General features: G+C 38.5%; 1 protein-coding gene across 4 annotated transcripts in view; it reads right to left on the reverse strand.

The window, feature by feature from the left end:
• Positions 1–1,374: 1,374 nt before the first annotated feature.
• The window catches only part of HYCC1 (hyccin PI4KA lipid kinase complex subunit 1), a 43,075-nt gene continuing 30,512 nt past the window's right edge, over positions 1,375–13,937 (reverse strand). For 2 of the 4 annotated variants that reach the window (XM_063153077.1, XM_063153066.1), the window contains exons 9-11: positions 13,733–13,820; positions 13,082–13,241; positions 1,375–5,740 (exon numbers count right to left, since the gene is read on the reverse strand). In XM_063153077.1, coding sequence (XP_063009147.1) covers positions 5,184–5,740; positions 13,082–13,241; positions 13,733–13,820 — 805 coding nt within the window. In that variant the 3' untranslated portion in view covers positions 1,375–5,183. Of the gene's footprint in view, positions 5,741–6,605; positions 6,900–13,081; positions 13,242–13,732; positions 13,821–13,937 lie in introns of those variants that run through there. The other 2 variants (XM_063153096.1, XM_063153086.1) reach the window with 2 other exon arrangements.

Below are 13,937 nucleotides of genomic sequence, written 5' to 3' on the forward strand. Positions count from 1 at the left end.
GCAGGCTCTCAGCTATGTTCTCATCATGCAAATTCAGGCAGTATTTTGGAGTATCACATTTTGGGAAGAGAAAAGGTGTTGAAATTCATATTGTTTTTCACTAATCAATAGCTATTCGACCCTGAAACGACATAAGAGCCCATTTTAAGCACTGCCTTTCACTCACTGTAACTGAAATTGCAAATCCTACACACTTACAGGACAATCACAGCACCAAGTCTAATTTCTACCTTTTGCAAAGGAAAACTTTCACCTACTCCAATGCTTGGAATCAGATTTCCCTTCTCACCCATTTAAAGGATGGGAAATCGAGTGTTGTCCTTTCAAAAGACACGGTTAAACACTGACATCCAAAAAATAGGAAACCATGCGGTGAGATCTCCCACTGCTGCCCTCCACTACAGCTCTTTCCTTCATCCACATTTCTCTACAGCATTGCACTAGAGATTGCATTTGTAGGGGCAAAGGAAAAAAGCCTGAACTAAATGTAGGATCACAACCCTGGAGCTACAGAAAGGAGCTTGCCTTGCACAGGAATTTCTCTGCAGATGGCCATGGGAGACCATCCTGGAGAGGCAGGCCCAGGAGAGCTGAAGGATTTTCAAGAACCATCTCTTCCAGGTTAATGAATGGTCTATGGCTACACACAGAAAGCAAGCAGAGGTGGCATGGAAGCATGAAGCAGGAGCTCCTGACTGGACATGAAAAAGCAGCATACAAGAGATGGAAGCAAGAGCAGGCAACCTGGGGAGATGCACCATCCAAGCATGCACAGGTGGGGTCAGGAAAGACAAAGCCCAAATGAAGTGGAATATGGAAGGTGGAAGGCAAGGGAAAAAAAAGATTTAGCAGAGAGATCATCAGCAACAGAAAGACTAGGGGAAAAAAAGGCACTGCAGCTGAGTGGGGCAGAGGAGCTGCTGACAAAAAATGCCAAGGTACTGACTGCCACCTTTGCTTCTGCTGTTACCAGCAACAACAGCCCCCAGAGCTACCCCGGGCACAGTGCAGATAATGGCTGTGTATCAAAGCACTGTTAATATTCACACTACCAAAAGCACCAATCTGCCCAGGTAATGCTGCTTCACTGACAGGATCACCATCTGCTTCTGCCAATTTGCAACTCTGCCTGGACTCGCCCTTCACCCATCAGCGTTTCTCAGCCATGGTGTCCCTCCTGACAGGGCTGCATTTGCAGACCCTATGTTGTATAAAATAGGTATTCAGCATATTTAAAGTAATGCAGTCAACCTTACTATGACTTCTGGATGTGCAGAATGAAAACTGATCAAATATGTAGCTATGTAATGTGTATTTCAACAAAGTCTGTAAAGAGGCAAAATTTTCTACTGTACAAATACAAAAACATACAACTTCAAAAAAACCCAAATTTATTTTACTGCCAAAATTATTAAACACTAAAAAGACAATCTTGTAGCCTATACATTAGGAATGTAAGTCTTCATGTACAATCAAGAGAACACTTCACTGCAAAAAAGGTGAAAAACTGTTTCTAAAACAGTGTCACATAATGAGCTGAAGAAAGTGAATGAAAGTGTGGCAGTTGCTTAAATTCAGGTTCTCATGTGAAAGACATACATCCATAGACTGATGCAGACGTTCCACAGACTTCAGGGAATATCAAATGTGCACATCTAGTCTTAGAAGTAGAATTATACAAATACAAAAGGCAATATATTATACATCTATATACAGCACAGTAAGTCTCAAAGACCAACAAAAGGTACTGGACAATTACATTAGAAATTTATAGAATTTCTCATAGGAAACCTCCTTAGAGAGAAGTGTGGCTAAAATAGCTCTATTTCTGTACCTTTCAAATTTGTTAGGTAATCAAGGCAATTCAAGACATTGAAATCCATTCAAAAAAGTCACTGCAGCTCTACAGCAAGTGGTTAGAGGCTATACACTTCTTGCACAAATGGTACATATTCTCACAACAAAAATAATTCTTCTCAGCTTCAATGAGTTCTGCAAGTGTTGCTGTTCAAAGCCATCCTTGGAAACAGTGGCCTCTGATTTGGAACAGTAAGGTCAGTTATAAACGTCAGCAGTGAAACAACTTCTCTTTTACAATGTGAGATGATTCACTCCTACATAACATTTTCCCTGCAGAATGGTGCAGCTGTGCATGTTTGGAAGGTATTCATCAGAACTACCCACTCCTGGGCAGATTGTAATATGTGGTGTCTTAATGGGTTTCCTTTACACTGCTAAAGACATCTACTTTAACAAAGATTTTCCATCTGACAGTCTGAAGTGACTGGATAATGCTCAAACCCCCAGAGTTTGACAATTTTAGAAATATCTGCTTCCTGCCCTACTTCCCTCATCACTCTTCCCACCCCTCTCCTAATCCTGCACCATGGATATTTGGTCAACAAATAATTCTGCCTCACTCTCCCTTGTGCTTTTTTTTTTTTAACCTTTCAATTTTTAAGAAAATAAATAAGCACAACTCAAAGTTTTGGTACTCAGGAAAGAAATTCTTTAGACTCAATCAGTATGAAGGTGAGATGTCAGCTCACAAAAACACACTCCTCACTGGGTGGGTGACTCCAGAGACCAATACAAACGTGTTTGTAAGAAGCTACATATCTATGGACAGAACAGTCTTTAGTACCAGAACCTTTCCTTTTATCATTGTCTCAAAAAAGTATGAAGATTCATGTTATTTCAGTTGTACCAATAAGAGCCTAGGTCTTGGGTTCAAGCCAGACCAGCTGGATAAAATAAAAGGAAAAACAAACTTTATTTCAACATCATTTGGTTTGTAGCCAAGAGTACAGGAAACATTTGGTTACATATCTACACTTTATGGCATTTTAGATCCTAATTTGAAATCCCAATTATTTAGAGCTAAATCTTCCCAGTATAATAAATACCTTTTATACCAACACCCAGCTTGAAAGAGTGTCTACCATGGAGGTAACAAACAATTTTTAATTAAATGAAACAAAGCAAAACCAGCAGAATTCTCAAAAATTCTAGCCCCTCAACATTACCTCGCAACTAATACCGTAACAGCAAATATTTGTCCACTGCAATTTTATCTATTCTAGTTTTATGTCAATTTAAATTACTGCACTACTGTGTTCTTTAGATCCTACACTGCAAAAGTGGATTAGGAAACTGCTGTAAGTTTTGCAGGTTATTTCTTTGCAATATCTAGATCAAATCTGAAGGGAAGGAAGAGCTCTGCATTCACTTTGTGTAGAGACAACCAATGCCAACTATCAGCTGCTAACACCCTGCTGCTGCAGGTGGTTATGCATTAGGTCCAGCAGCCACATGCATTAGTCAGTGTGTAACAAATGTCCGAATATGTATTGCAGAAAAGCCTATAAAAAAGAGGCTAAATTTTCTGCTGTAGAAAGTATTTACAAAAACAACCTCAAAGAACCAGTTTTTCTCATTGGTCAGTATTAAAAAATAAACAGGGCAAATTTGTAGTTGATCCATTAGGAATATAAGTTTTCATGTAAAATTAGGAAAACACTTCACTGTAAAAAGGTGAAGAACTGCATTACTAGAATAGAATGGTGTCACAAAACAAAATGCAGAATGAGAAATTGTGGCATACTCCTTTAAATTCAGGCTCTTGGGTACATATGAACACCTACAGACTGATGGGGCTATTCTGCATACTTTGGTGCATTCTCAGGAATGTACAAATCCAGTCTGTTATCTTATTAGTACAATTATAAAACTTACTCTTTTCATTAATTAATAAACTTATTAATTGCTATAAACCTGAATAACATCAGCTGTTTAAAAGTTACTTGTGCTTCAGTTTAAGTCAAGAACTATACTTATCTCCAAGCAAATGGGTAAGTCTACCAGAATTTTAGTGTTTGTTGTTTTACAATGTTCTTGACAATAATGGATTAAGAGCTGCAGAAATCTGGACAGTTGGGAGCAACTATGCCTTAGATCTTCATCCTAATTCTCCACTCATAATAATAAATTGTCTGTTCATCAGCTAATAACTGCTACTGGAGTGGCTTTGTCAGCAACTGCTACTTCAGATTTCTGCAAAAGAAGTTTTAATATCCATTTTTAATTAAAATCTTAACATTATAAAAGTTGTTGTCAAACTCACTGAAGGCTAAAGGTTAGGTAAAACCTTGAATAGGTTGCTGGTTTAGAATTTCGAACTAGAAAAATAATAGCCATAAAAAACCTTAGGAATTACAGTGCTACTAATATTTACATTATAGTTCCCATTTGTGCTTGCAAGTTACTGGAAGTACACATCCTTTGGTAGTATTCTCTTATTCTCAAGCACGAGATTCCTGTTAAGCACATTCACACTCCTGATTTGCTTGCATCAGTGCAAAGGGCTCATATTTCTACATAACATTGGTACACAAGCACATCTCTTCCCCACAGACAATAAAAATACTGATGACTGGCTTTTCAGTGAGTAGTTTTGGAACTGATATTTAAGAATCCTAAAGAAAGAGTCTGTCACATAATTTTTAGGAGTGACTACTACAGCAATTGATAATAATTCCCAGCCACAAGCTCTGCTACTGTATTACTTTAGGCCCAGTTTCAAGACATACAGATAAACCAAAACGCATCTAAAATTGGACTTATACAGGCATAAAGAAGTATGAACATTGCTACATGTACTAACTACCAATACAAAAGCCACCACAACACCAAACAATGAAGTGATGCTTCTAGTTTATATTTACATGTAAGCACAGCTCACATGTAAGACAATGTCTGTTCTTACAATGCTCTTCCAAAATTGCATGACAATACTGCAAGACTCCTTCTAAAAAAACCCTAAGTACTTGTAGTTTTGCCTATGCCAAGTGGAAGACAAAAAGCAGAATCTGGGAGAGACACTCTATTTGTTCCCACATTGTACATCTGTAAGAATCCACACACCTTGGCAAGTGACACCCAACCAATTAACACTTGTTCAGCTGGCGAAGGTATAAACTTTCCACGAAGCTGTAAAGATATCAGAGGCTGACTCAAAATAATTATAACTGTTTTCTATTCACTATTACTGTCAAACATGAGCCAAGTAAGAATTTACTTGGATTTGAGACTTAAGGAAGTAATGTATGGCATATTAAGAGCTTAATGTACCAATATCAGGATATAGTCTCAGTAATTTAATTTTTATACTGGCCAATTTAATGTCAATCTGTTGACAAAGTTATGCTAATACTGGGAGGTCGCTGCTGATTAGGTTGTTTGCTTAAAATAGGAAGATCTGTTCTTTCTGTTCCATATATCAATTTTTCCTCCTGAAGACTGCAAGCTGAATACCTGTTTGCCTCTGTACCAGAGACACCACCACGATTATTTGGAACTGGGACACCACTGACCTGTTCAAAGGATTTACTAAACACAGTGGTGGTCGTTCTGGCCAGGCTATGGCTGCCAGGCTTAGGCAGGGACTGACTGGTTGTCAGTGTCAGTCTCTTCAGAGAGACAAGCTCTAGATTCTCACTCATGGCTCTCTGAGTTTGTTTCCGTGACAAATGCTCTCTGCAGGTTTCTCCTTCTTTTTCTTTTCCTCCAGATTTGCTTCCTCCAGACCTTCGTAGGCTCTTCCCTAAGAGGCTCTTGCTGCTCATGGTGCTGCTGTTAGACAGGGCAGACTGACTTGTTCCAGAAGTAGCCCTAGAGTAAAACCCTTCATCGGTTTCAGATACTTCTATCAGTTCTTCTTCAATTGCTAAGTCAGAATTATCTGCATGATAGAAACAGAAATAAAAAATTAGCAATTGACTGTCTCACATTCATTGATTCTACATACTGTTTAATTTTGATATTTATAAGCATGAAGCCACAAAGCCGTAGAACAGAGAAGACAATGCTTACCTATTCCATGACATTTTGGAATTAAGGTTCATTAGGACATAGAGTTACAGCAAGTAATGTCACATTACATCAAAAGGCATGCCCCCAATCTCATTTTGTTGTGATTTTGAAGGAAAAAAAATGCAGTCTTGTTAATTCATGCAAGAAATTAGAAACTTAGAGATTAGAAAGTACCATACAGAACAAAACAGAAGTGTAAATCTTATTTTGAGCAAGTGATCTACTACAGGATTTGGCAAAGCTTGTCAATTACAGAGGTATGTGATCAATGCCCCAGGACACCCTATGGCACCTGCATGTTTAGCAACCCAAGAATGCTTTAGGACTGAAAGGTCACGTTCTGCATCACAGGTCTGGTGGTAAGAGTTGGAAACTCAAGCACAACATGAGATATGCGATATACCATGAAAGGCAGAATTTGGGAAGTCTGAGTTCCAGAGCAAGATACTTTTAACATCCATTTTGATGGATTTTTCATACCATTGATCACTGGATTTTGTAAGCTCTCATAAATATGCTTAATGAACTCAAAGGTATGTTGAGTCTCGGTGTATTTTCTCCAGATTAACTAGCAGATCTCCAGATCTACTTGTAAGTATGTCATCATTGTATGTGGGCACAGACAAAGCTGTGTGCAATACATGCAACTGTGTTATTACACATGCAAATATATTAACTGCATACTTTAATTCTTGAAACATGCAGCAGTGACCCTTTCAATCATCAGCGGTACCTTACAGTGCAGCTACAAGTGCTCTGCTAAAACTGCACTCTGCCAGATGAGTTTATTCCATCCTCCATCATTTTTCTTACAGATTTTTGCCTCCTGATTTCTGGCAGGCCTTTGCTGTCAGTTTTAGGTTCTGTAGCTGTTTCCTGTACACCCTGTAAATGCTGAACATCATTCTCTGCTAGAGCTCTGCTCTTTTCCCCATTCCCGGTCCTCTCTCCAGCCACACTTGTGACACTAATCTCAGGTATGATAAAGTTGCCCAATTCAGTAGCATCACTACCATTCTCTGGTTGTTCTAGAATTAAAGATGGATAAGAAAAAAAAAAAACAAAAACAAAAACAAAAAATGTCTGAAACAAAACATGAAACAAAAGCCAATAGATACAGATGACTTAAGCATTATAAATTAAAGCAGATGTACACATATTAACCTCTTGTTAATTAGCAACATTAGCAGGTATGGAATTTTGCTTTAATGCTAAAATGGCAATCTTCAATCTTCCAGTTATTGGCCTGAGTCACATACTGGAAAGGCCCATGCTTGATCTTTCAAAACTGAAATTTCTGAGGATCATGAAACACATTATCAGAAACAAAAGAACAGTTCATAATTCCTTTTTACAACTGTATTCTCTATATCACCATGCTACAGTGGAAGTTCCTTTTACAATGAAATGGCATATCAACTTCATATATTATCATTCAAGACTAGGAAATCTTCACATACAATGTCATGATGCTGCACCTTGGTCAGCCTGAAAGCTAAGAGTGAAACAACAAAGTCAACTCAAGCACACTTTGATATCCATTCTCTTCCTTCATTTCAAAAAACTGTTTTCAACTGGAAAGGTATTTCTGGATACCCCAGAAAAACTAGTGGAGAAGAGCACTGTGGCACAGAAACTTGACAAGACTAAAAATGCACTAAAAGCACAGCTCAGAATGAATCTCAAGTGAGTCCCTATTTTATTTGTATTGCAGCTCTTCCAGACCAGAGGATTAAGTAAGGACCACTCAGACCATACTGCCAGTCTGCTGCTGCACATGACAGAGCTGGCAGCACTCTGAACTGACAGTATGAAGTCCAAAACCAGAGGAATTTACAATGAGATGATTTCTCACAGTGGCAGCTCTAATGCTCTTTAATTCAAGAGGATCCCCTTTTTCTCCTGTCCCCTCCATGAAGGCTCTCATGCAGGCACTGTGCACTTCTAGGTCAGGTGGCTCCAGCACTGAGCTTTTCACTACCATTTGTGCTGTCTGCACTGATCACAGCTGATCCAGATGGTTATTCTGGCAGGGATGGACATCAGTGTCTCCTGGTGTAAGAGCTATCCCTTATTTTACCTGAAAATTCTATCTAATCATCCTAAGTCTTTCTAACTAATCAATGATCAAACAAAGTATCTATTTAACAAGCTGCACCACACAAAGGAAATGGCATTAATAACTGATGCTATTCCTCACTGAATTCCTGATATTTGGACAAAACTAGAACCATTGACTTATAACAGCACTTTCTGCAAAATTCTTCTACTTCCAGCAGCAAAAGTGGCAAAAAGCTCCAAGAGCTGCAATAGTAATAACAATAAATAAACAATTGTGATAATGAAAGCACCACCAAGTATAGCCCTTTTTTTTCCTAAAAACACAGAAACAGAAAGAAGACCAATGCTCTGACTGGCCTCAGTGCTCTAATTTCACTGGACTGAGGAACTTGGGCCTCTCCAATGGCAATCTGAAAGTCCCTCCTGCTGCCCCAGAGAGAGAAAAGGACAGAACAGAGCTTAACTGCCAGAAAGCCCTAAATATCCAACTGCAAAGAAAGAAGACTCAAAGTACAGAGCAGGAATCAGAAAAACAGGGGAAGATTTTTTTTGGGGGGGGTAAAAGGTTCTGTATAAAAGCATTACCCAGTTGTGGTTATTTGGTGGTGTGCACTTCTAAATGTAACACCCAGCTGTGATATCAGCACTTCACCCAATACTGCTGTATTCCCACAGCTAAGTAACCATTACTACAATGAACAGTGGAAAAAAACCCCCAAAAAGTTAAGAGCTTTACTCATTATAATTATGTCTAAAGGAAACATACCTATCTCTGAATTTAACTGACTACAGGAGGAAACTAATGGAAAAAATGGGATATGGAGTCTCTCAACTCCCATTAGCACTGCCTACCATAGCAGCTACAGGCTTGGGGCAGGGATAAGAGTACACAATCCACACCCTCCATAGCAGCACACCCTCCTTATTTTACAGCTTTTAAGGACCCCCAAACCTTCAGCTTCATGGTGCTTGGTGGTGAAGATAATACTGCTTTCAAGCTGGACAGCTCTGGGGATCTAGCCTTTGAGAGAGAGCTATTAACGCCCAGTGCACCAGGTAATGTAACAAAAGAGAAAACCAAGGACACTGCTGAGCAGTGTAGAACTGATGAAAATGAATAATTACATCAGTTTGATTGTTAACATAGACATACCCACAGCAGCTGAAGGAAAATGTATTTGGTGTCACATTTCTGAATGCTTTGAGTAGCACAACCAACTCTGATAAATGCATTTCATGTTTACTAATTGCTAAAACTTAATTCAAAATTATAATCTACCTTATTACAGTTGCCTAGATAATTTACCTCAGACTGCACAGGCAAACTGACCATTCAAAATGCAATTCAATTTTAACTCCCACAAGCTCAAGCTGCATGTCCTGCACAACTGTGTTAGCATATTTAATTTGTCATAAAAGGACCAGGCTTATACTCTAAGATTAGCATTAACTTCAGATTCTTGTAAGTTACAATTATTTCAGGAATTAATACTGTTAAAAGAGTAAGAAAATGCAAAGACTAGTACTTCTAAACCTTGTGTACTACATAAAAGGCAATTTTTGCAGCAAAGAAAAAAGTAACTTTCTGTCCCTCCTTGCTAGTTGATGTCTTTTTTCTTGTGTTACGTGTCTTACCAACATCTGGTCAGCTCTTCTCAGTCTGTTACATCAGAGTATTTCTGATTACACACACCTCTACATACATGAGCTAATGCTCCCCTCCAGGTGTGATAATATGCAGGCAATCTAATCCAACAGCACTAAATAATTTATTGCTAAGTAGTAGCTAGTATCAGCTCACTCAATAAACAATACCAATTTGTGATTAGATGGATCTGTTTTGCAAACCAACCTCATATTTAGAACCTCTAAAGTACCTATCTGTGAAGTCCAAATTCACAGATTACTAATTTAATTTACTAACTGAATTACTAATTGAATTTTAAAAGTCCTTCTAAGTAACTGCTCCTAATGAACAAATTAGAAGAAGATTCAATGTTAAGTCAACCTTTATTCAAAACTGACTTAAATCTAGAGTTCGAGCAAAGGCTAGCAAGATCTAATGTCTGAAAACTTCTATAGTAAAATGAATTGTTTCAAACATAAAGAAAATAAAGCCCATGCTTCTCAGCTGGATATGTGATTCACTGGGGTTCTTCTATTTTATTTTACACGCATAAGTAGTGACTGAAAATTGCTGCCCTTACTTCCCCAAGAGATAATTTGCTTCATCAGTCTATGTAATGTATAACATCAAATACCTCTCAGCTGTCTCCTCTGACTTCCATATCCATTTACACTAATTTTTATTATAATGAAAATAAAAATAACCCCCCAAATACTATTTTTCCTCTTACACTATGTGAGAGAGAGAGAGAGAGAATAATGGTCAAGACGTATGAGGTTTATCATCTAATTTCTACCAATTCCAATATTCATTTTAATTTGAACAAGCATGTCTAAGCACAAAACTTGTTATTCTTTCTGCATGCCAATTGTGAAGAGGTATTTCATATCTTTCTGTCCTCAGGAACTGTGTGACACTGAATTAGTTTAGTAAGAATTTTGAAAATGGGAGACCATCCACTCCTGCTTTAAAAAGGCTGTCCAAGTCACATACAAAAGGTTTGTTAGGGTTTTATAATGAGAATTTTGAGGAGATTAGCCAAAGTGATTTATGTACGGAATATTTGCCATTTAAAATAACACAACTGGCAGTCACTTAGCTAGATACCACAGGTTCAGCTTTGGACTCTTAATCAGCCTAGTCTTTGCATAGCCTTCAAATTTACAATTACTCCCACAACCTGCCATGTATTCCACTCCAACCCACCTTACACTGTGTGATTTTCTTCCTCTTCATTAAATCCTGTACTGTTGAGACAAATCCAACATTTTCACAGAAACCCAAACAAAATGTTGGCATGAGCTGTTTTGAAAAAGTCCTTAATTTTTCAGTCTTTATCTCTGAATACTGACTACTCACTCCTTGCTTGGATTGCACTCACTAGATTATTGCTGTTTCTCTCAATTTGTCCTACTTTATAAAACCCTCATAAAACATAGCATTCCACTCCACTTCTGAGTTCAACTGGTATTTTCATTTCCCTTTCACCTTACTGTTATCTGCTGCAGGGCACACCTGTCACACACTTTTTTCCTTGAACTTCACCAAGCCAGACTCCCTGCAAGAAGGCAATAACTGTAGAAACTTCTCTATTTCTGTATTTGCTGAAAACTTTGCATTCTTATACGGATATATCCAATACTCATTTTGGACGCTTGTAGTGTCCTGTAAACACAAAGGGAATGTTTATTTTAACACACTTTCAATTTCTCTAGATGACCTAGCACTAAGTATCCTTGATCTGTATTACTCTCCACCATCTCATTTGAACAAGCATCAAAACCACTCAAAAATAATAGCTAACAACATTGCCAGGCTTCAGAGGGTTTTTGTACACTTAAAAGCTAAGATATAATACAGTTTTCTTGCATCTGGTCAATAATCCATGCTTAATAACTTTAAGGCTGAAGAAAGAAAGCAGCCTTAAGATGTCAGTAATGACTTGCTACTCCATTTCACTAAAGACACTAATGTTTTGCTCCTCGGGTTTGTCTGATGGTTTTAAGTAGTTTTTAATCAACTGAAATGAAATTTGGTTGTTTCACCTTTCTTCTCTGTCCTTCACCCTCTCTGGCAGCTCACTATTGGTACTAGAACCACAAATGTGTTCTACCATCAAGTGTTTCTCAACACTTACCTGAATTACCTCTTGGCCAATTTATGACAAGTAACTTAGCAAAATTTTTCTAACTGTCCATGTACTACAAAAACTCACTTAGTAACATCCTACAGAAATTTTAATGGTACTACAAAATCTTCAGTGAACCTATTAGAAAAGCACTCTACCCTACACTCCTGCTCTTAGCCTGTTTACAGCCAAGATTACAATCCCAACAGAAAAATTGCCAATTCTGATTGCTGGTCCAGTGGCTCTTCCCTCATCTGAACATGGCAAAGGTGAAGGAATATAACATTTAGACTCACAGAATCTCTTGCTGGTACTGCTACTTCTGCAGTACATTTGGCATCAATTTTTCCTACTTTTCATCCCAGACTTGTGTTCTGCTTTGTGGAAACCCTTAAACTAGTCTGCCCAAATCTACAGGCTTTGGCTGGAACAGAGACAATTTTCTTCACAGCAGCTGGCATGGGGCTATGTTTTGGATTTGGGGTGGAAATGATGTTGGTATTTTGTAGATACAGGGGTATTTTTGTTACTGCTGAGCACTGCTTGCACAGAGCCAAGGCCTTTTCTGCTCCTCAGCCCACCCCACCAGCGAGCAGGCTGGGGGTGCACAAAGAGCTGGGAGGGGACACAGCTGGGACAGGGGCTATCCCAGACCATGTAACACCACACTCAGTACACACAGCCGGGACAAGAAGAAGGAACAGGGGGAGTTATTTGCTGTTTGCCCTCCCAAATAACTGTTACATATGACGGAGCTCTGCTTTCCTGGGCATGGCTGAACTCCTGCCTGCCCATGGGAAGTGCTGAATGAATTCCCTGCTTTGCTTTGCTTGCAGGCACAGCTTTTGCTGTATCTCATTAACTGGCTTTATTTCAACAAGATTTCTCATTTTTACTCTTCCAGTTCTCTCCTCCATCCCACTGTAGGGAGTGTGTAAGCAGCTGTATGGGGCTTACTTATTGTGTGGGCTTAAACCAGAACACCAAAACATAGCAGTTTACCCCTCTATCCTTAAATCCAATTTTTATTTAAGTACTTTAGGACAGATGAGGTTCTGTGGTAAAGTCCTTAAATATTTCTTTTGCTTCAGGTAGTAGAAATTAGTTTTCAGAAGAAAGCAGGAACATAATTTTCAGAGGAAGCACTAACTGTGTACACCTCCCTTTAAAAAAAAGGGTTTGTGTGTGGTGCGTTTTTTTAAAAACATGGTTAAGGAAATAAATAATATACTTCATCTGAACTGCGTTGAGATTCTCATTCATCACTCAAGAAAATAATAACCTCCAAATTGCTGCTTGCCTATAAGCAATAAATATATGAAATAATAAAATTTTCAATATTATTTTTAAAACATGGAAAAAGCTAAGAATTCATTGCAAAATGTGTTTCTTACCACGCCTTTTCCATCTATGCCCTCTTATAGACATGCTAGTCACAGCATTCCTTGATATTCTGGATGAAGTAGGTGTTATCTCAACTTGAATGCATCTTGTACCTTCTTTACTAGATTTCATGGCACCCTGAGGCAATGAAGCTTTTATTGCATTAGCAACCTAGAACAGAAGAGATGCACTTAAGTTCTTATCACAAAGATATAAATTTTAGAAGAATTCTGTCAGGGATTCTTCCTATTTCAAGAAGAATACTGTGTACAATTCCAATTTCTGGTCAAAAAGCACACCACCTTTTTGCATGGCCTATAAAGAATGCTGGCTGCAATTAGCTCTCAGAACTTCTACTTGCCACTTTCTTTAAGTTTCCAGTTTCAAGATGTGGCTATTCCTTCTGCTGCACCATTAGCTTAGTTCTGAAGACTCAGAAGTGTTCTGCTGAAAACAGCTTGGTCACAAGGAAGAGTGACACCACGACTGAGGGCAGTGAAAGCCCTGTGTAGTGTGTGCACCTACAGACTGAGCTGTTTGCACAAGCACACACTCAGCTTCAGGCTCCTGCTATCATCTTGTATCATGCATGCTCACAGCAAGGATTTCCCAGGCTAAAAATTCTACTCAACAAAGTATTGAGTAGAAAATTAAATACCTACCAGCAGAGGTTCTGGATACAGCTCAAGCTGTGCTCTATACAAAACATCATCCATTGCTTTTCGAGCCAGATCCCATTCTCCATTATAACTGTAAAGGTAAAAGTATATGGAATAATAAGCATCATGTCAAAAGATGAACCTTCTTGGTCACCTAACCTTCACAGCTCTGGTGTTCCTTGAGATTCAGTTTAGAAAATTGGATCTA

Source organism: Melospiza melodia, chromosome 1, assembly GCF_035770615.1.
Source record: "Melospiza melodia melodia isolate bMelMel2 chromosome 1, bMelMel2.pri, whole genome shotgun sequence".
In the NCBI taxonomy this organism is placed as follows: domain Eukaryota; kingdom Metazoa; phylum Chordata; class Aves; order Passeriformes; family Passerellidae; genus Melospiza; species Melospiza melodia.